Source organism: Epinephelus fuscoguttatus, linkage group LG15 (genome assembly GCF_011397635.1).
Source record: "Epinephelus fuscoguttatus linkage group LG15, E.fuscoguttatus.final_Chr_v1".
In the NCBI taxonomy this organism is placed as follows: domain Eukaryota; kingdom Metazoa; phylum Chordata; class Actinopteri; order Perciformes; family Serranidae; genus Epinephelus; species Epinephelus fuscoguttatus.
Window position 1 is genome coordinate 672178 of NC_064766.1, and position 20694 is coordinate 692871.

At 40.5% G+C, this 20694-nt stretch overlaps 1 protein-coding gene across 3 annotated transcripts in view; it reads left to right on the forward strand.

Annotated features, from left to right (window-relative positions):
* LOC125902820 (epidermal retinol dehydrogenase 2-like) overlaps nt 1-4020 on the forward strand; it is a 199396-nt gene extending 195376 nt beyond the window's left edge. For all 3 annotated transcript variants that reach the window (XR_007451186.1, XM_049599449.1, XM_049599448.1), the window contains one exon: nt 1914-4020. Coding sequence is in view for 2 of the 3 variants with exons in the window: in XM_049599449.1 (XP_049455406.1) it covers nt 1914-2010 (97 nt within the window). In the remaining variant the exon portion in view is untranslated. The remainder of the gene's footprint in view (nt 1-1913) is intronic.
* Nucleotides 4021-20694: the final 16674 nt, after the last annotated feature.

Consider the following 20694-nt stretch of genomic DNA (forward strand, 5'->3'; position numbering starts at 1 on the left):
AGTAGATATTTAGCAGTTGAAATGAGGAATATCAGAAAATTAGCTGATCGTAGAGAGCAGCACAGAACGCTGGGAACTGCCCATTGGTTCGACAGCCCATTGTTCTGACCATATTAAACTCATTGTTCCAAAATCTGTTCCGAAATCATCATGATGCCCTGTGGTTAAGGTCTGGTTAGGTTTAGGCACAAAAAACACTTGGTTAGGGTCAGGAAAAGATCATGGTGTGGGTTAAAATGAAAAAGAAAGTGACAAACACATAAGCCGTGAGCCTGCTCTGCCTCAAGCCGGTTGCGGCGCACCATACGCCCGCCGCAAACCGTTCAACACCGCGGACAGTCGGACTAATGGGATGTTGAACCAATGGGCTGTCGAACCAATGACATGGACCCCAAAATGCTATCACAGAAGCAGGGAGATTCCAGCCAGTTTCTACAAAGTGACATCTTTACCTTTCTCTCCATGTGTTAGAAAACTTTAAGCTCTGATGAATAGAGTCATGGCAGTCTGAAGTGATTGCGTTAAGATTAAAGACCATAGCACCACACAAGGTTAAACATGCAGAGACAGAAATGTGCACCTTGCACTGCCTTCCAAGATTGCTGCAGAGATTTCATTTTCTAAATCTTCATCTCTTACACACAAAGAAAATAAAATCATTTCAGTGAACCATGAAAAACCTTGAAAGTGCCAATTTTGAGCTGTTGAGGAGATCTTTTACACATTGGGTCTCATTTATAACCATTTGGTACGCACAGACCAAGGCCTGAAAGAGGCGTATGCCACTTTCCACACAAAAGTTGTGATCTTAAAAACCAAACTTGATGGGAGAATGTGCCTCCTGTACAGAAACTCTGTCCCATGCACACCAATACTTTAGAGACAGCAACATAGATGGAGAGTTTGTGAATTGAAGCCAGATTTTAGAAATTAAATGTGAGAGAAATCATTATTATACATAAAGTGAGTCCTTTCACACATTAAATTTCATGTGATATCACATGCTACTTGTAAAGCCCCTTTATCATAAACATTTAATCTAGCTTTGTGCTACTGAGCCATAACTTTTTACATAAGGATACACATGCTGTCAGATAAGGCTTTTTGCGTGTGAGATTATGATGACTGGAAAGTCCTTTTTCTGAACAAAACAAGGTATAGCACTCACAGCACTAATCAGGAGTAATTTTCATTCCGTTGTGCAAACTACGCAGAAAAATCCAAGCAAACCATTTGCAAATGAAGGATTCATGCACTGTATAGTCTATAATTTAGCCTAATCTGTGACGATTTCAAGGAAAGAAAACATCCCTCAGTATGTTGCCAGTTACAGCTATGTAAGCAATTCATATCACCCATTCAGGGGTCCCGCCACTCAGGCTTAGTCTGATCAGTGTGAAGTACATTCTTCTTTCCTGGGGTTATCATGTGACACTGTCAATCAAAATCAAATGTTGATGTAGGCCCACAGAAATCTGCCGTTCGTCCCTGTCCCTGCATTTATTAACAGTGTCATTCTTCTATCAGATTACAGAGAAGCCTCTGTCACACAAAAGGAGAAGATCACAACCAAGCCCTACTCAGAGGACTATAAATATGGAGAGAAAAAAAAAAAAAAAAAGAAAACAGCAGCCCCACTAACCAACACCCTCACCCCTCTACCACTAGATCAGCTAAATCTGTAAACTGCTTCCAAAAACTCCAGTTATAACTGTGTATGTATGTTTCTTATTTTTCTTAATGAGTGCTATATCCTGTAAAGCACTTCGTTTTAAAAGATGCTACATCATTACTAAAACGGTACAGTACATCACTAACTTACTCACCTAAACTAATGTGAGTTTTTGCAGACATGAGGACCACCTAGAAGATCCTAATAGCCATCTAATTTCTTTGTCATATTCTCTTCACAGCATCCTGCCCATGAAGCAGGGCATCATGCTGGGCCAGTACCTGGGAGCCTTCAACCTCATGGACACATTCAGGGGCCACTCCAGGAAACAGGAATGAATGAATGAATGAATAAGAAGTTAAGGATGACTGAAATTAAAGGACACATGGCACTATTAAAGCCATCAGTGCCTATTTTAATATTAATCTTCCCAGTGTATTGCTGTAATAATGAAGATTAGGGCAAAATAGTCGGTTGAATTGGAATTGTGGACTTAAACTCAACTCTCATTTCACTGGTTCATGTTTAATTTAAACACATAATGTCCATTAGTCTCTTAATCTAAAAAAAAAAAAGGAAATGAAATAGTAAAATTTAACAGTTTGTAATTGAATAGAAAAATAATGCTTGTGATTGCCTCTTACATTCAGCCAGTCAGTCAGTGTTCTTGTTTACTACTACTTGTTGAGGACCAATCCTGATGATGTAATGATGTATCATCAGTCATGGGCGCCCACAAACAGCCAAGTTAAACACTTACTTGCATAAGTAAAGGGAAATATGGGTTCAAAGTCAAATGTAATGTTTTCTGAAATTTCCAATTTGGACATGAATGTTTGTGAAAGTGTCTGTGTTTTGTTGTGTGGCCCTCCGTAGCTTACACCACACCAACAACAAACAGCAACTCTAACTCTGGACACAACTGTAGTTGCGTCAGAACAGGGTAACAGATGAAAACAAGAAAAAGTAGGAACTGGTGATTTAAAGGAACTGAAGTAAATCAGTGGATAACTGTTTAAAGAGAACGATAACTTCCATTGTTGTCATCGGCAAACCCTTCTCTTTTGTTCATGACAGGGCTAATTATCTTTGTTTTATAAGGAATTAAAAAAATATATGTGCAATACAAAAATCCAACATTAATAAAACTTTCTATCAGTAGACACATCCTGTGGGCTGTCCTCCACAACAGAACCCTAGCATCAGAAATGATACTAGCCAATGCCCTGGCAGGAGAATACACAGCTACATCAAATCTATTGTATCAGTATATCTACAGTAATTATTACAATCTACTAATACAAAAGCTAGATATTTGATGTTAACATTGCGAACACACTGGCACGAAGTAATATTCTGTTATAATGTCATACTAACACTGTTGTGAATGCATGCATAATCATTTCTGTTGGGTTTAAATTAATCAGTGTTGTGCAGTCTAAATCATTTCACATTAAAAAGCAAGTGCTGATACTCAGGAACAGTGAACCCCACTGAAGGGTTTAGATATCTGATACCTCGCCTTCATAAAGCTCTATTTCACCTTGTGTTCACTTCGGGAAATCTGTCTTTATTCCCAAACAGCAAATGTACAACATGTTAAGGCATTAGCTGTAATTAGCTAGCATTGTACTAGCTAGACACATTGGCATGCCACAGCCAGCAAGACTGTGTGGGGAGCCCCTTTAGGTTCTCTTCTTGTTTGTGTATTTCATTAAGTGGCATAAGAAAGCCTCACATGAAGCAGGCGTTTTGCAGTACAGTATGTTCTTGAAGGAGGCATCACTATGTCAGAGAAACCATAGGGAGCTTGTGTATTGTATTGCATTACAGTACAGCAGCTTTCCTGAAGTCATTGTTTTTGAAGTAATATGCATGCATATTGCACTCAATATATCCTCAATTTCACATTATTGGTCCTTTTGTTGACATTTTTACTAGCACACAACCCTTGGTCTGTAATGTTGATATTACAACCATTATCACAATACATATCTATTAATATTAACATTGTTTCAATGTATCAGTGTGTCATTATTAATGTCATATAATTTGTAATTAATTGCTATCATATGACTGTAGAGGTGGGTTTTTTTTTATATAATTAATGCAATTTATGTAACAGTCATATTAAACTGGTCTATCTGTATGGAGAGGATTAAGTGAATTAAGGCTGTACACTTCTTGCCTTAATCATGCAAATATTTAAATGAGTCATAAAGAAAGAAGAACATGACAGCGATGTAGAGGCACATTTGCCTGCATATATTGTGTTTTCAAAGGTTTCTCACAATGTAAACTGCCTGAAACTGCCTGAAAATTCTAATCAATACAGTTCAAATGTTTTATTTCTGTGTTCTGACTCTCTCATTGTGACTGAAAACAGTCACCTTCACAATTTTATCATTTTCAGAGTACAATTAAAAAAAACACAGTCTCATTAAAGAATCAGTCAGTGTATTAAGTTTTCAGTCATCTGCTCTCGCTACTCATCTCCTGTCACTCTCCAGCTGTCTATAATGAAGGTAATAAAAGTAATAATAATGCTAATAATAATAATCATAATTATGATTATTATTATTGTTTTTATTGCCTTCATTATGTTTTGGAGCTACAGAAAATAGAATCAGATGGAAAAAAACTTGTGTTGGAAACATTCTAAAGAAATAAAAATCTGAAAAGTGGTGTATGCATATGTAGCTTCTTCCATGTGTTTAGGGAGTCTCTCTTGCCTTTTGGCAAGCTCCAAAGATGTTCTTATTTCTTTCTTAGAGCAGTGGCTTTTGATTCTGTAGACATATACTCAAGTCTCTGCTGGTGAGCTCTTCAGCTCCTTCAGGGTTGTCTTTGGTCTCTTTGTTGTCTCTCTGATTGATGCCCTTCTTGCCTGTAATATTTGTATGCCAGCCCTTTCTTGGCAGGTTTGTTGTGGTGCCATATTTTCCCATTTTGCAATAATGGATGTGATGCTGAACAGTGAAAGTTCAAAGTTTCAGATATATATCTTGTTTTTTACAAGTTAACCCTGATTGGTACTTTCCCGAACTTTATCCCCGACCTGTTTGAAGAGCCCCTTGGTCTTCATGGTGCTGTTTGCTTTGTGGTACCCATTGCTTAGTGGTGCAGCAGACTCTGGGGCCTTTCAGATCAGATGTATATACTGAGATCACTTGACACTTAGACTGTGCACAGGTGGACTTTATTTAACTAGTTATGTGACTTCCAAAGGTAATTGGTAGCACTAGCTCTTTCATAGAGCATCACATCAAAGGAGGTGAATACATATGAACACACCACTTTTTAGTTTTTTATTTTTTGTATTTTTTTTTAAGAAAGTTTTTTTTTCTTTTTATTTCACTTTATTATTTGAACTATTTTGTGTAGGTTCATTACCAAAGAGTCACAATAAAAACCCATTTTGAATTACAGGTTGTAACACAATAAAAGAGGAAAGAGTAGCATTGTAATGGTAAATAGCAATGATACACTGCTATGTCTCATGATGAGTTTACAGTGCAAGTTGTGTGCACTTCAATACATAGATAACGGGCAAACAATGTACCAGTAAAGATCAACTGTGGTGTATATGAATCCAGGGCTTAAAGTACTCCAGCGTGACAGACATTTCTAGTATTTATTTTATTTTTATTTTTATTTTTTTTTTGTGGCAACAACTTGGTATAAGTTAGCATTTAACGAATCATCTTCTGATTTTCAGTGAAGCACATGGGTAGTTCCACCAATAGTAGAGTGTTATCAAACTCAGTTGGCCAATAAGAGCGGGGGGAGGGAGAGTGGGGAGGGTCTAAAAACAGCATGCGCGCACACACACACACGGACAGGATTTCAACACACACTACTTCCAAGCACATTGTTTAGGTGTCCGTTACAGCCTGATATCCAAATGAGTGTGGGTGAATGTGCAACAGAAATGGACAATTGAACTTCGTTTGAATGATTAGCTTGTATTAGCTTGACCGCCAGCTATCGGACACTGACAGAAAACAGCATGCCGTGTGCGTTTTGTGCAACAGGTGGATGCAGTAGTCTACCGGTAGAGTAGAGAGAGAGCTAAGTAGCGTTGAAGTAGAGTAGAGCAGGGTTGCTAACTCTCATGCATCTGGCATGTGACACACGCATTCACCTTCCATCTCACGGTCTCACTTTGCCCAACCAATTCTCATGCCAACAACAAACGCTGGAAAAAAGACTGGCAGCTGAGTATTTTAAATTAATTTCAAACAGCCGGCACACCGAGTGGGCGGAGTTGAAGTTTGCAGCCAGACTTCAGAGAGGTGAAAGGAGAGGAGAGGGGCAGACTCCGCCTGACAGGCGTTATGGTTGACAGGGTTTCCGCGGGTCATTAAAAAGCATTAAAAGTCATTAAATAGATTTTGCAAAAATTAAGGCCTTAAATGGCATTAAAAAGCATTAAATTCGATGTCCAGAGGCATTAAACAATTAAATACACTTGATGGAAAAAACATTGTTATTCACGATTTATTTTGACTAGCCTATATAAACATTTAATAATTTTGATCGGAAGTATAATGTGATGATTGACAGGCGGAACCCTTTAATTGGCTATTGTTTACGGTCGGTGCACTCAGTCACAACACCTGATGCGTGGAATGCAACGTGATGTGAGCGTGCTCATGCTGTGGCGAAAGAGCGGAAGGAATATTAGCGAAATGTCGGAAAAATGCAATAGTGGAAAGCAGACATAACCCATGGCCCGATGGCCCGGGCCAATAAAATAGTATGTCAGGCAAGCTGACTGACAGGTCACAAGCCCGCTCAGGCCAGTGACGCTGTAAGGCTTTTTTTTGTCAGGGGAACAACTCCAGCGGATTTTTATCCCCCTTTTCTGGAGCCTTCAGTGGATATATTGGCCTTTTTGGCCAAAGGTGCCCTCACCTTTCCTCGTGCAGTGAATCACCGGAGGGGGGTGAAATGTGCCAGTGCGCTTGTGCGTCTTCGCCAATGCGGACACCACACACCGCTGCCATGCAGGTATATTTCTCTCCAACATGCATTCGCTGGCCAGTAAACTGGATGAACTTCAGCTACTGATGGTGAAAAACGGAGACTTTCAACATCTGCAGATTTGTGCTTCACTGAGACATGGCTGTGTGGATCGATACCAGACTCTGCGCTGCAGCTGGCAGGCTTCCAACTCGGATAGTAACACGGAACTCTCCGGCAAAACTAAAGGTGGAGGTATCTGTTTTTACACTAACAGCGGCTGGTGTAATGACGTGACAGTGATCCAGCAGCACTGTTCTCCTGATCTGGAATCTTTTTTCATCAACTGCCAACCTTTTTACTCCGCCTGTTAGTTTGATTCATTCATTCTGGTTGGTGTTTACATCCCACTGCAGGCCAACGTGCAGGAGGTAGGCTACAGCGCACGCTCGCCGACCAGATAGCTACTGTGTGTGGAGCGGACTTTACCCACACTCATATGTATTGTCATTGGCGACTTTAACAAAGGTAACCTCACACATGAACTCCCCAAACAAAAACAGTTTATAAAATGTCCGACCTGAGAAAAGAATATTCTAGATCACTGTTAGACAACTGTTAACAAAGCCTATCACCCTGTCCCCTGCGCTGCACTGGGCCACTCTGACCACAACACCGTCCACCTGATTCCCTCATACAGGCAGAAGTTAAAGCTCTGTAAACCTGTTGTGAGGTCATCTAAGAAGTGGACAGAGGCTGTGCTGTATATAGACCATCACACACTATGGTGAGGTATAATGGAGTTAAATGAAATGAAGGGGCCAGTAAAACTCTGAAAAAATGTTATGTTGAACACTGTGCAAGTTTCAGCAGAAGTGGTTGGATGAGGAACTATTCAGAACCTGGTTAAAGCCTGTCAACGATAAACCACGAGTGGCGTTTTGCAGAGTGTGCAAAAAGATCTTCAAACACAATGCCCGTCAATGCGGTGAAATCACACATGCTGTCAGATAGTCACAAGTCGGTGATTAAAGGCAGGCAGCAGTTAATTGTGCTGAATTTCTTTGCCATGACCAGCAACGCAACTTTTGCTTTCGCCATCACAACTGCAGCTGCTGCTGCTACCACCACCACACCTGCCACTACAGTGACCGCCTCCAGCCTTTTCAGGTTAGAGTTAGTTTTTCACATCATTCTTCAGGCTGGTTTTGTTCTTTTTGAAATGTGCAAATAAACCGTCTTGTGGGCCATCTGCAGTTTGACATGGACATTAAATTTGTTTGAAGTGGCATTAAAAAGGGCATTAAAAAGCATTAAATTAGATTTGCTGATACCTGCAGAAACCCTGGGTTGAGTGAAATGGAGTGCAGCCAAATGTTTCTGTGGAAAACTACGCTCTGATTGGTGCACAATCCATATTTGTGCTTTGATTGGGCAGCTCTAGTCTCACAGTCAGCCGACTACACTGTCCTGTTGAAAGAAGAAGCAAAATACCTTGCACAGTTTCTTCCAAACAAACCGTGTAAGTTGAGTAATGCTGTTGTATGTAGATAATGTTTGCTAAATGATGACTAATTAATAGATGCCAATATATCAAGTATCACTTGCTAGCTAGTTTCATGCTAGGAAAAAAACCCAGTCCTCCTTAATAAAAACTTGTGCTCACTGTTGCTTTGCACATATTTTTTAATCTTTATTGCCACAATAGAAAGAGCAGGTTCAGGAAGGAGACAGTGGACCAGAAACCAGCAAAGATGATCATGCAGGGTCTTCACAGGTGAGAAGAGAATATAACTGGCTGAGAAAAAATAACTATAGCATAAAAGTGACTTTGAGGTTAATTTCCACAGCTATGTCAAAAGGCATTTGGAGAGCTTTGTAGATGTCAAAAATGAAATGAAATGGCCTGGGTCTAGGCACTCTTAGACTTGCATAGTCTAGAAATATATCATGAAATGCTCTTTAGACTACAATAATACACAAAATATATCATTATTCCCAAAATAATATTTTAGTTAGATCTTAATCAAAATATATTCAACCATGAATTTTGCTTTAAATCCAAAATGGGTCTTGTGTCTACAAAGTAACAGGCTACATGCCACATAGGCAAGTCCTAGGCTGCATCCCAAGTCTCTTAAAATGACTGCTAACCATCTTATCTAGCCACCTTATCTAACTGTTTAGTCCCTCCCACTTAGGAAAACAAGCAAGGAGTTAGGAGTGAGGAGCGAGGATTGCTGATTAAGAGACATGAGACGGCCTTACTCTGAAACGTCACGTAAAGCGACGTCCTATTCTGGTGACGGCGCAACAGCTGGATCTCCTGCATAATGGAGCCAGCGTTTAGCGTACATCCCAAGTCCCATTATAGCCTATTCGCTGATCAAAGCCGTAACCCCCATCCCCCGCCGTCATGACTTTGGTCACACACTTTTGCATGTATTACCATTGTTAGTGAGTCATTTGCCGAAGTTTGTCACAATTAAAGAACGGTCTGTAGCCCTGCCACTGTTACTGTGATGAGCATCATTATCATTATTATTATTATCATCATAATTATTATCACTGTTATTAAATCCACTCGCCATCATTCAACAAGTCAGCTGCTGAGTAAATAAGACATATCAGACCTGTCAGTCTGCCTCAATCAACCAGTTTTATTTATAAAGCCCAATATCACAAATCACAATTTGCCTCACAGAGCTTTACAGCAAACAACATCCCTCTGTCCTTAGGACCCTCACAGCGGCTCAGGAAAACTCCTCAAAAAAACCCTTTAACGGGGAAAAAATAGTAGAAACCTCAGGAAGAGCAACTGAGGAGGGATCCCTTTTTCCAGGACGGACAGACATGCAATAGATGTCGTACAGAACAGATCAACACGATAAATTAACAGTAATCCGTATGACACAGTCAGTACGTTTACATGGACAGTTTAATTCCACTTTTAATCGGAATGAAAGGCCATTCCGATTAAAAGTGGTCATGTAAACGGTCATTCCGATTGAAAAATGGTCATTCCGATTGAAAATTAAATCCGATTAAAGGGGGTGGTTTATTCCGTTTGTCATTCTGAATGAAAGAATTTTGTGGGCGTGTATACACACATTCCTCTTTAAGTTCATTCCGGTCTTTCTGCGCATGCTCGTTTCCTTGCCCTTCTGGTGCGATGACGTATATACAGTGCCCTCCAAAAGTATTGGAACAGTGAGGCCAATTCCTTTATTTTTGTTGTAGACTGAAAATATTTGGGTTTGACATCAAAAGATGAATATGGGACAAGTATAACTTAGAAGATAGCACCTTTTGTTTGAACCCACCCATTTTTCATGAGAGCAAAAGTATTGGAAGATGTCACTGACAGGTGTGTTTTGTTGCCCAGGTGTCTCCCAATTACATTGATTATTCAAACAATAAATAGCACTGAATGTCTGAGCTCAGTTTCAGATTGGGTACGATAGATTTTGCCTGTGCAGACTGCATTTAGAGGTGGAACCAACATGAAAACCAGAGAGCTGTCTATGGGTGAAAAAGAAGCAATTGTGAATCTGAGAGAAGATGGACAATCAATCAGAGCCATTGCACAAACATTGGCCATAGCCAGTACAACCATTTGGAATGTCCTGAAGAACACAGAAACCACTGGTGTACTAAGCAACAGACGTCGAACAGGTAGACCAAAGAAAACCTCAGCAGTTGATGACAGAAACATTGTGAGAGCTGTAAAGAAAGACCCTAAAACAACTGTTAGTGACATCAGCAACAACCTCCAGAGGTTGTTCGCAGAAGACTTCATGAACAAAAGTACAGAGGCTACACCAGAAGATGCAAACCACTCATTAGCAAGAAGAATAGGAAGGCCAGGCTGGAATTTGCCAAAAAGTACAGAGATGAGCCTCAAAAATTCTGGGAAAAAGTTTTATGGACTGATGAGACAAAGATTAACTTTTTCCAAAGTGACGGAAAGGCGAAAGTTTGGAGAAAGAAAGGATCTGCTCATGATCCCAAACATACAAGCTCATCTGTGAAACATGGTGGAGGTAATGTCATGGCTTGGGCTTGCATGGCTTCTTCTGGGACGGACTCTTTCATCTTCATTGATGATGTAACACATGATGGCAGCAACAAAATGAACTCAGAAGTCTACAGAAACATTTTGTCTGCTAATTTAAAGAAAGATGCAACCAAACTGATTGGGAGATCCTTCATCATGCAGCAAGATAACGACCCAAAACACACTGCCAAAATAACAAAGGAGTTCATCAGGGGCAAAAAGTGAAAGGTTTTAGACTGGCCAAGTCAGTCTCCAGACTTAAACCCAGTAGAGCATGCATTTTACCTGCTGAAGAGGAGACTTAAGGGAGTAACCCCCCAAAACAAACAACAACTGAAAGAGGCTGCGGTGAAAGCCTGGAAAAGCTTCACAAAAGAAGAATGCTAAAGTTTGGTGATGTCAATGGGTCACAGGCTTGATGCAGTTATTGAAAGCAAAGGATTTGCAACTAAATATTAAGTCTCATTCACTTTAATCTATTTTAAGTTTATATGTTCCAATACTTTTGCTCACCTAAAAATTTTGTGTTCCATTACAAATAATGCTATCTTCTAAGTTGTGTATCAGATCCAGATGTAAATACCTGGAAATAAAAACTGAAATGTTGATCTCTTGTCTCATATTCATCTTTTGATGTCAAACCCAAATGTTTTCAGTCCACAACAAAAGTAAACGAATTGGACTCACTGTTCCAATACTTTTGGAGGGCACTGTAGCGCGCATACCAACGGGCTGCATAGCAACAGGCTGCATAGCAACGGGCTGAGCTAGAGCAGTCGGACTCGTTGCACTCACCGGTTTCCATTCGCCACAGCACGGTCTTCTGCCTCTCTTCTCCTGCTCAACAGATGAAGCATTAGCAGAACAAGATTGTTGTCGTATTGCTGCTTCAAAAATATAAGCAAAACACGCCCGAAAAAGGCACTAAGAACGGCGTCGTCAAGCATCTTGTTATCCGGAGCAAGGACTATAGTGTTTTCTTCCGGTAAATGTAAACACGTCACATCCGCCCCGTCCCCTATCCAATCAGAAACCTTCCCTGCCCCAAACCTTGCGCGGACCTGAATAAAGGCGATTGAACTTATCTCCCATGTAAACCCTCATTCGGAACTAATATTTCCCATGTAAACTACCTGGAAACACTTTAATTCCAAATGATTTCATTCAGATTCATTTCATTCCGAATGAGAAGCCATCATGTAACCGTAGCCAATGAGACAGAAAGAGAGACAGAGAGAGAGACAGAGACAGAGAGAGAGAGAGAGAGCGAGAGAGAGATGCAGGACAGATGGTAATGACAGTAGCTTACAACAGCATTAATGAAAGTAATAATATTAATTAATATTAATAATTAATATTACCTACAGGCTATTAAACATTCCACTCACATGACATGCAGGACAATTAATGATTGGCAAATGTGTGTGTGTGTGTGTGTGTGTGTGTGTGTGTGTGTGTGTGTGTGCGCGCGCGTGCGTGGTGTCATATCAACACATGTGGTTCTGGACATGAGCAGCTGCCCCTTTAACAGCCATACATCATGTGAATGAAATAAACTTAATTACAACATGACAGTCTTGCACGAAATATCATTAACTTTACTCTTTGTAGTCACGTAGGCATGTGAATTACAGCATTTCATTGCAAAGAATGCATGTAACGGGTACACTTGCGCTGTTTTCCGCCATCTTGTTCAAATGAGCCAGATGTAGGGGGCATGTATTTATACGTCAGGGCCTCAAGCTGAAAAAGACTTCCTGTTAGGAACCTCTCGTGTTACCTTACTCATCGCACTTAAGAGATCCCTCCTAACGCCTAACGCTAGCTCCTTACTGGCAGGAATAAGAGATATGAGACAGCCTTAAAGATGGCAGACACCAAACGACTTGCGGTTCAAGTCAGGAGTTAGCAGTATACAATTAAGAGACTTGGGATGCAGCCCTAGTTTCTGGTTTTCACTAGTTCAGTCACTCTGTGCTGAATGCAGGTTCACTTGTGAAGGCCCTGTGAGTCAGGGTGGCTTTGAATGTATGTTGGTATTGCCCATCTCCAGAATGCTACCCCTAAACCCAACACATCTACCACATATTTTCCCCAGACCCCCACATTACCACCACTGTCTCTCTCTGTATGGTATTTGTTTGTAAGGTATTAGGCCCTATCCATTTCCAGCAGGCGCCCCAAAAATCCAGAAGGTTCCATTGGCAAAAGATAAGGACCTGGTTTGGATCATGACCAAAAATGCTATGTGTAGCCCATACATGAACTCCTCTCCTTTAACCCTAAGTGAATCATGATTTTAGATCAGAATGTGCACATTTTAAGGAGAAACTTGTAGAGAAGATGGGATTTTTTTTAACCATAAAGATCTAAATAGGAAGTTCTATATGAGATATATATTATGGGACACTATGAGCAAGAAGAGGCACATTAGACAATGAAACCAGAAAACATTTGTAGTGTAATGTACTGATTTACTGTAGTGTTTATACTGTACCTTTAAGTTGAGCTTTAAAGATACGTGTTGAAGCAATGTACTCTGTGCACTGACAAATCACACACTGGTTTATTATTTCATGTATTCTTATGACACACATACACTCACTGAGCACTTAAGCATTGTGGTGGAGAAGTATCTAGGATTCACTGTGCATCATTTCTAAAAATAGCATGAGGATGGGCTCAGAAACACTAGTGGAAAGTCAGGGGAATTCCAGCTTGTCCTGATATGACTCTAGAGGAGGTGGGCTTAGACTGCCCAGAAAAGGATTACATGGTGAAATTGGCTCCAAGGGAGAAAAGGAGAGCAGGGATACTATTATGAACGAGTGCAAGTAAAGAGGCAGCCATCAGGCGGAGAACGGAGAAATGTGACACCGTTATGGTGGGTAGGGCTAAAGAAAAAGTGGAAACTCAGCAGAAATGCGACACCGTTACGATCAGTGCCAAGTGGGAAGGATTAAGGTAAAAGACGACTCAGCAGAAATCTTCACAATTAAAATGAATGCGCAGACAAAGACATTCCAGTCCTGCTCCGGAGCTTGACTCATTGAGTTGTGATGTGTTTATTGCCTGCGAGCACATTAAACTCAGTTGCATCTGATTCTACGTGTCTCCAGTGATTTTTATTTTTTTTTTACCTCTGAGTATTTGAGTTTTTGATATCTAATAGAAAACAACGAAAGTCCGTTCGAGAAGAAAGGAACAAGGTCACGAGCTTTCTGGTCCAGCTCCAGACCTTTAAATTTATGTTTCTACACATTCAATTACAATAAGTTGATAGTCATGTGTCATTGGCCATTAAAGAGAATGAAATGTACTTACATAATAAGTACTGAAGTATGCTTACACTTAAAGTCAGTTTCATACAGTACAGGTACAAGAGACTCTGGCAGGTTTCACTTCATCTTCAGGCCGTTTAAGATCAAATCTAGTCTTTCAGAGCCGGACCTATCTCCACAGTGCTGTGTCAGCGCTAGAGAAAGGTCTGAAAGCACACAGTATCATTCTACTACAGGGGAAAACGCTAGCATGGAGATAGCAGAAGAGCAGGAATATGCCGGTGGAATAGCCGCCCAATGGCAAGCTTATTCCCACAAACTACATCTGGTGAATCAAACTAGGTCAGATATAATATGTTCTTCTGCTGTATATTAGCCACTGTGTGGTAATAATGTCATGTACTGTGACTACAGCACATTATTATTGCAGCTGCTAGCTGCAATACTTCATGGCCATAATGCCAAGCCAACCAATTATCAGCGCAATGATATGAGCCACCAAGATGAGTGCTACTCATAGTTTCAACTCTCTGTTTATGTTGCCTTAATTTAAAACTGTTTCCAGACAACTTTATTCATAATGAACAAATTAAACACACAGCTGCTTGGCTAGCTGGATAAGAGTGAACAGGAAAATTTAGACAAGCTAAAAAATATGAAGGGAGAACAGAGCCCAGACTGCTAACAAGAATAACCTGAAGTGCTTTTGACTTGGTCCAGTTGTTGTGATGTCATTCAGAGTGACTGAGTGGCTTACTTTGGCCAAGTTATATTTCTGAATGTCATGAATTCACAAGGAGTGTCTGAACAGTGGAACAGTAGGCTACATTATGGGATAGTGTGTTGTCATAGATGCTCCCAGTCACTTACTGAGTGGTTACCACATTCACACACACATCACCAGTCCTGCACCAACTTCACAAATAGTTAAGAAGAAAGAAAAAGAAGATAAACTTTATAATCCCCGAAAATCTTTTGTTTTTTTCATTCTGTTGTCATATACACACAGGCCCAAAATACACACACATGCACAAACAGGCCCTATAGAGGGTATGCACGTGACGTCACAGCAAGCGGAAGTCGCTGCGGATACACCCACTGAGTGGCAGAAACGAGTGGCAGCCGCAGTGTTAGCTTGAATGCTGCCAAAACTTAAAAACGAATCAAAAATGGGGAAAAGCTGTTGTGCGATAAATTGTACAAACAGGTTTCTCGAGCAGTCGGAGCAATCTTTTTACAGGCTACTGAAAGCCAAAGAAAAGAGAAGCAGATGGATCGCTGCAATTAAGGGAAACAACTGGAATCAGGGCACCGAAACCTGGATCTGTGGTTCCCATTTCATGTCAGGTAATGTTGAGTTCTGCAGTATTTTGGGGTGAAATCATACGTTACGTTACATACTGTATTGGCTAACGTTACTTATCAGTAAAGCTCTTAACGTTAGCATTTTTCATTTAGTTATATTCATCATAACTGAAACATTTTTGCCTTCATTTGTGTGATTATGAACCTTGTGACGAGGTTAACCCAGTTTTCCAAATAAGGGGGTTTAGCACAAAGCAATTGTAGCTGTGTTGTATGAAGTACCAAAAAGTCATACTTTAGTAAAAGTAAAGATATCGATTTAAAATGTTACTTTGGTAAAAGTAAAAGTCACCTATAGAAACAGTGCTTTAGTAAAAGTCTCAAAGTATCTGATATTAATTAAGTTATACTTAAATATCAAAAATACAAGTAGATTATGCATATATTTACTAGTGTCAATACACTGTATACTGTAAATTGCCTTTTTATCAGCTGGTTATCTGCTATGATATTTTGCATTTTTCTGATAATGTGCTAATCTGGCTCTGATTCATATTCACATTAAATTATAGAAAAATTATTCACTTAACAAGTCATAATTATGGGGGGAAAGGTCAAAATAAGAACATAAATCAAGGAAAAATACATATATATATGATTTACCAGCTAGCTGGCTGGTAGGCCAATAGGTTACTTTTGTACCCTAGTTTTGTACCCTGGTTGTCAGTAATGATGAAACCATGTGTATTTGTTTGTTTCAGGTAAAAAGAGTGATGATCCCCTACACCCAGACTATGTGCCAAGTTTATTCAGTTTCACCTCCACCGCTGATAAGACTCAGGCTGTCAACAACCTGGAGAGATATCTACGATCTCAAAACGTTTCTGACAAAAGATTTGACAACAGAAATAGAGGGCTAGCTGCCAGAGCTCTTCTGAACTTGCATCAGACTCCTGTGTCAGAGCAGGAAGTACATGCAGATCAAGCAGAGGTACAAACTGAAACTGGAGTCCAAGGCACTGAGGTCCAGACAGAGGAGACACACAATGACATTGACTCATTACATGAGCAGATTAAATAGTTAAACATCGAATGTCAATCACTCAGAGATAAAGTTCACAAACTAGAAAGTGAGTTGAAGCATCGTACCCTTGACGCTTCACAATTTGATGACAGCAAAATTAAATTTTTCACGGGACTACCCAATTTACAGACTTTCATGTTATTATTCAGTTATGTGTCTTCAGTTTTTCCTGCTACTGCAAAGCAGTCCCTGAAGCCAACTCAGGAACTGCTTGTTACACCCGCAAACGTAATAACAGCCCACAAACGTAATAAACCACAAACGTAATACAAATCTGCAGCTTTGAATGTAATAATCCCGCAAATGTAATAAATTTCCCACAAACATAATAGCAGCTGCCTACTACAAACGTAACACACAATTTTCCGCAAATGTAGTAACTATTACATTTGCGGGAAATTATTACATATGTGGGAAGGTGAAAATCTAAACTGTAATAACTTCCCACAAATGTAATATGAGACTGAATAATGAGCTTTGTGGTTGTTGTTGATTGTTTGTTTACTTAGACACTTGCCAGTAGTGATGCGTGTGTTGACAAGCAACCCGCAGGTCGGGTGGGGCGGGTCAGAAAGTGACAGAGCAGCGTTCTGAGTAAATTAGAAATAATTTACAGAAACACACACATACACACACACACACACACACACACACACACACACACACACACACAGACATACACACTGGTCATTCCTTGTCAGTTCACAGAATTACTCTGTGGCAGCAAGTATGTCGTTTAATTTGATTTATTTCATTTTCTTCTGCCTCTTGTTAATACGGATTTCTCTGCAGCATCTGGCCTACAGTACCTGTTCAGCGCCTCGGACAGCGGCGCTGCGGGATGGGTTGGCTCTCATAGGGGGTCAGGTGCAGGTTGTAAGGTTTTAAAAACCATGGTTTACAATAACTTAATCCTCCTCCACTCAAAAATGTGTTTTCTTCTTGTTCCTACAGATGAATGGTTGAGCTTCACTGTGCAGAATGACGTATGTGCAGAGCTTGACACTCGAAGGCTGTTTTCACATTTATCTGCTGAAAATGCTCATATGATTTTAAGGGCTAGGGCTACGAGCCTGTGTTGGTGGCTTATGTAGCCTATGTTTGAACCATTTAATTAAAATATGTCTGTAATTAAAATATGTCTGCATGTCTGTTTACTATAAAGTAAACCCAATTAAACGACATATTTGCTGACAAGGAATGACCAGTCTGTGTGTGTGTGTGTGTGTGTATGTGTGTGTGTGTGTGTGTGTGTGTGTCTTTCTGTAAGTTATTTCTAACTTACTCAGAACGCTGCTCTGTCACTTTCTGACCTGTCCCATCCGACCTGCAGGTTGCTTGTCAACACACACATCACTATTGGCAGGTGTATAAGTAAACAAACAAACAACAACAACAACCACAAAGACCATTATTCAGTCTCATATTACATTTGTGGGAAGTTATTACAGTTTAGATTTTCCCCTTCCCACATATGTAATAATTTCCCGCAAATGTAATAGTTACTACATTTGCGGAAAATTGTGTGTTACATTTGTAGTAGGCAGCTGCTATTACGTTTGTGGGAAATTTATTACATTTGCGGGATTATTACATTCAATGCTGCAGATTTGTATTACGTTGGTGGTTTATTACGTTTGTGGGCTGTTATTACGTTTGCGGGTGTAACACTGCTTCTTACGCTGATGAAGCTGCGCCTCAATCTGTCAGAGGAGTTTTTAGGCTACCTCTTTGGGATTCACCAGTCAACAGTATCAAGAGTCTTTCACCGTTGGATACATGTGATGGCAAGCAGGCTTCATCCTCTAATATTGTGGCCAGAAAGAGAAGACCTAAGACGCAGCTTACCAATGTGTTTTCGGACATTTTTTAAGAACTGTGTAAGCATAATCGACTGCTTTGAGGTGTTCATAGAGCATCCTTCAGACTTAAAAGCTCGAGCTCAAACTCGGAGCAATTACAAACAACACAACACAATTAAGTTTCTTATTTCAGTCACCCCACAAGAAAGCATCTCCTTCGTGTCCAAGGCCTGGGGTGGACGGGTTACAGACAAACACCTTACAGAACACAGTGGGTTCCTTGATAAGCTCCTACCAGCGGACTTGGTACTGGCTGACCAAGGTTTCACAATTGAGGATAGTGTTGGTCTATTCTGTGCAGAACTAATAACACCTCCATTCACACGAGGGAAATAACAGCTTAGCCAAAAAGAGATTGAATCTGCTCGAGAAATTTCTCGTGTGAAAATCCACGTTGAAAGAGTGCTCGGAATGTTGAGGCAGAATTATACTATTCTGGGCTCAACACTGCCTCTAAGTCTCATTAGAGTGGAACAAAATGGAAAAGTGGAGGACAGCCTTATAGACAAGATTGTGTTAACATGCTGTGCTTTATGTAATGTGTGAATCCATTGTGCCTTCTGATTGAGGTGAACATTACTTCATGTACAGGGCATATGAAGGATGCAATCATCAGATGATCAGTCTAAAAGTTAATTTTAAACCTTATGTGTGATTTTCATTGATAAGACAGAAAAGTGTTACATTTTGTAAATATTTAATCTGTAATGTATCTGTAATACATTACTTCACATTAATGTATTAAGTATTTGTTTTGTATTTTCTCAGTAATGTTTAGTACTATTTTCACATTTTTTGGTGACTGTATATTTTTACAAAAGGAAAAAAGGCTGGGCACACAACCCTGTTGTGGCGGCCTTTCTATGGGTTTCGGCCACCTTCCTTAGTTCAGGAGAGACCCGCGGTCCTGATGCGCTCCAATGAAACAATCACTGTCTGGCTTGGATCGTAATTAGGCCTATACCGTAGCATGTTATAACGAAAAAAGGAGAGCAGTCCAAAAACAATACGGCTCTCCCCTGTCTCATCAGCAACACCTGTCCCTCGCTCCTCTAAATGTCATTTCCTGGGAGGAGGACCTCATCATATAAACATTTACACAGTTAAACTAAAACATAAACTTAGAGCCATTAATTATTTCATTGTCCATAATGAAGTATTATTAAAAATAACAATAATCAAACAAAATATGCAGAAATTGCTCTAATATACCAGCCCCTAATTGTTTAGCATTGTTGGGAAGAGGAGGAGCTAAATATGATCATTGGCAATAATTCATAATTATTAATATTAATTATGGATTATTAAAATATTTGATTAATTAATTAATAACTAATTAATTATTACATAAGCATAATAATCAAATTAGCTTACAGCGGGGCACCACCGGGAAAACCCGGACCAATGATCAGACGTAAATTCAGTCTCAAGAGTGTTCACTTAGGAAGCTAATTCTAGGGAGATATCAGCAACTATAAGATGAACAGGAAGGAGTGGAGCTCAGGCACTGACTTTGTCAACCAGCTTCATCACAGTATACAATGAAAAACCAGAGCAACCTCTCTTTGCAGTATAACAGGGTTTATTCACACTGATGACATTAATTTACAACCAACATCAACATTGCTCTATAAACCCTATCAACTATAAAACATTACCGAATCAACCAGCAAGCATCAAGAAGGGTGTGTGTGTGTGTGTGTGTGTGTGTGTGGGTGTGTATGAGGGTGTGGGAGAAAGTGGGTGAGTGAGCGAGAATGTGTGTGTGTGTGTGTGTGTGTGTGTGTGTGTGTGTGTGTATGTGTATGTATGTGTGTGTGTGAGAGAGGGTGTGGAAGAAAGTGGGTGAGTGAGCGAGAATGTGTGAGTGTGCGTGTATGTGTGTGTGTCTGAGCGAGTGGGTGTGTGAGAGAGAGAGAGAAAGGGAAGCACTCAGAAGTGTGGTCACGCAGGCGGTACTGAGATGCAGTAACCTGTCTGTATTACTCAGAGACGCGCTCGGCTCAGCTGGTGAGCGGCGTGAATCTGGACATTGAACCAACACAGCCGAAGTACTGATGAATCCTGCGTGCGGGGCGACACAATAGCGGTCCGACGAGGTCGGATGTTGCGGCAGAGGTGAAGTGGTTAGCGGCTCACAGCGGCTAACGGGTCCTCAGCGAGGGGGCAAGTCTCTGGCGAGGCGAGTTAATTCCGGCTCGTAGCGGGGAATCACTCGGGGAAAGAAGGGGGTCCTTGTCCTTCTTCTTGAAACAGGCAGTCCTTGTTATCTACCAAACTTCGCATCCGCGGGCATCCGGGTGAGAGGGTCAATCCGTGGTCTCGTACCGGGCTACTCTGTGTTCCTCGGCACACAGAGTGAGGGAGAGGAGAGGAGATCAGCTCGACCAGCGAGGGAAATCCGTAGGCCTAAAACGCGTCTAACTGTGCACAGTAATAACTCTTTCTAAAGCGTTCGCCATGTGGGA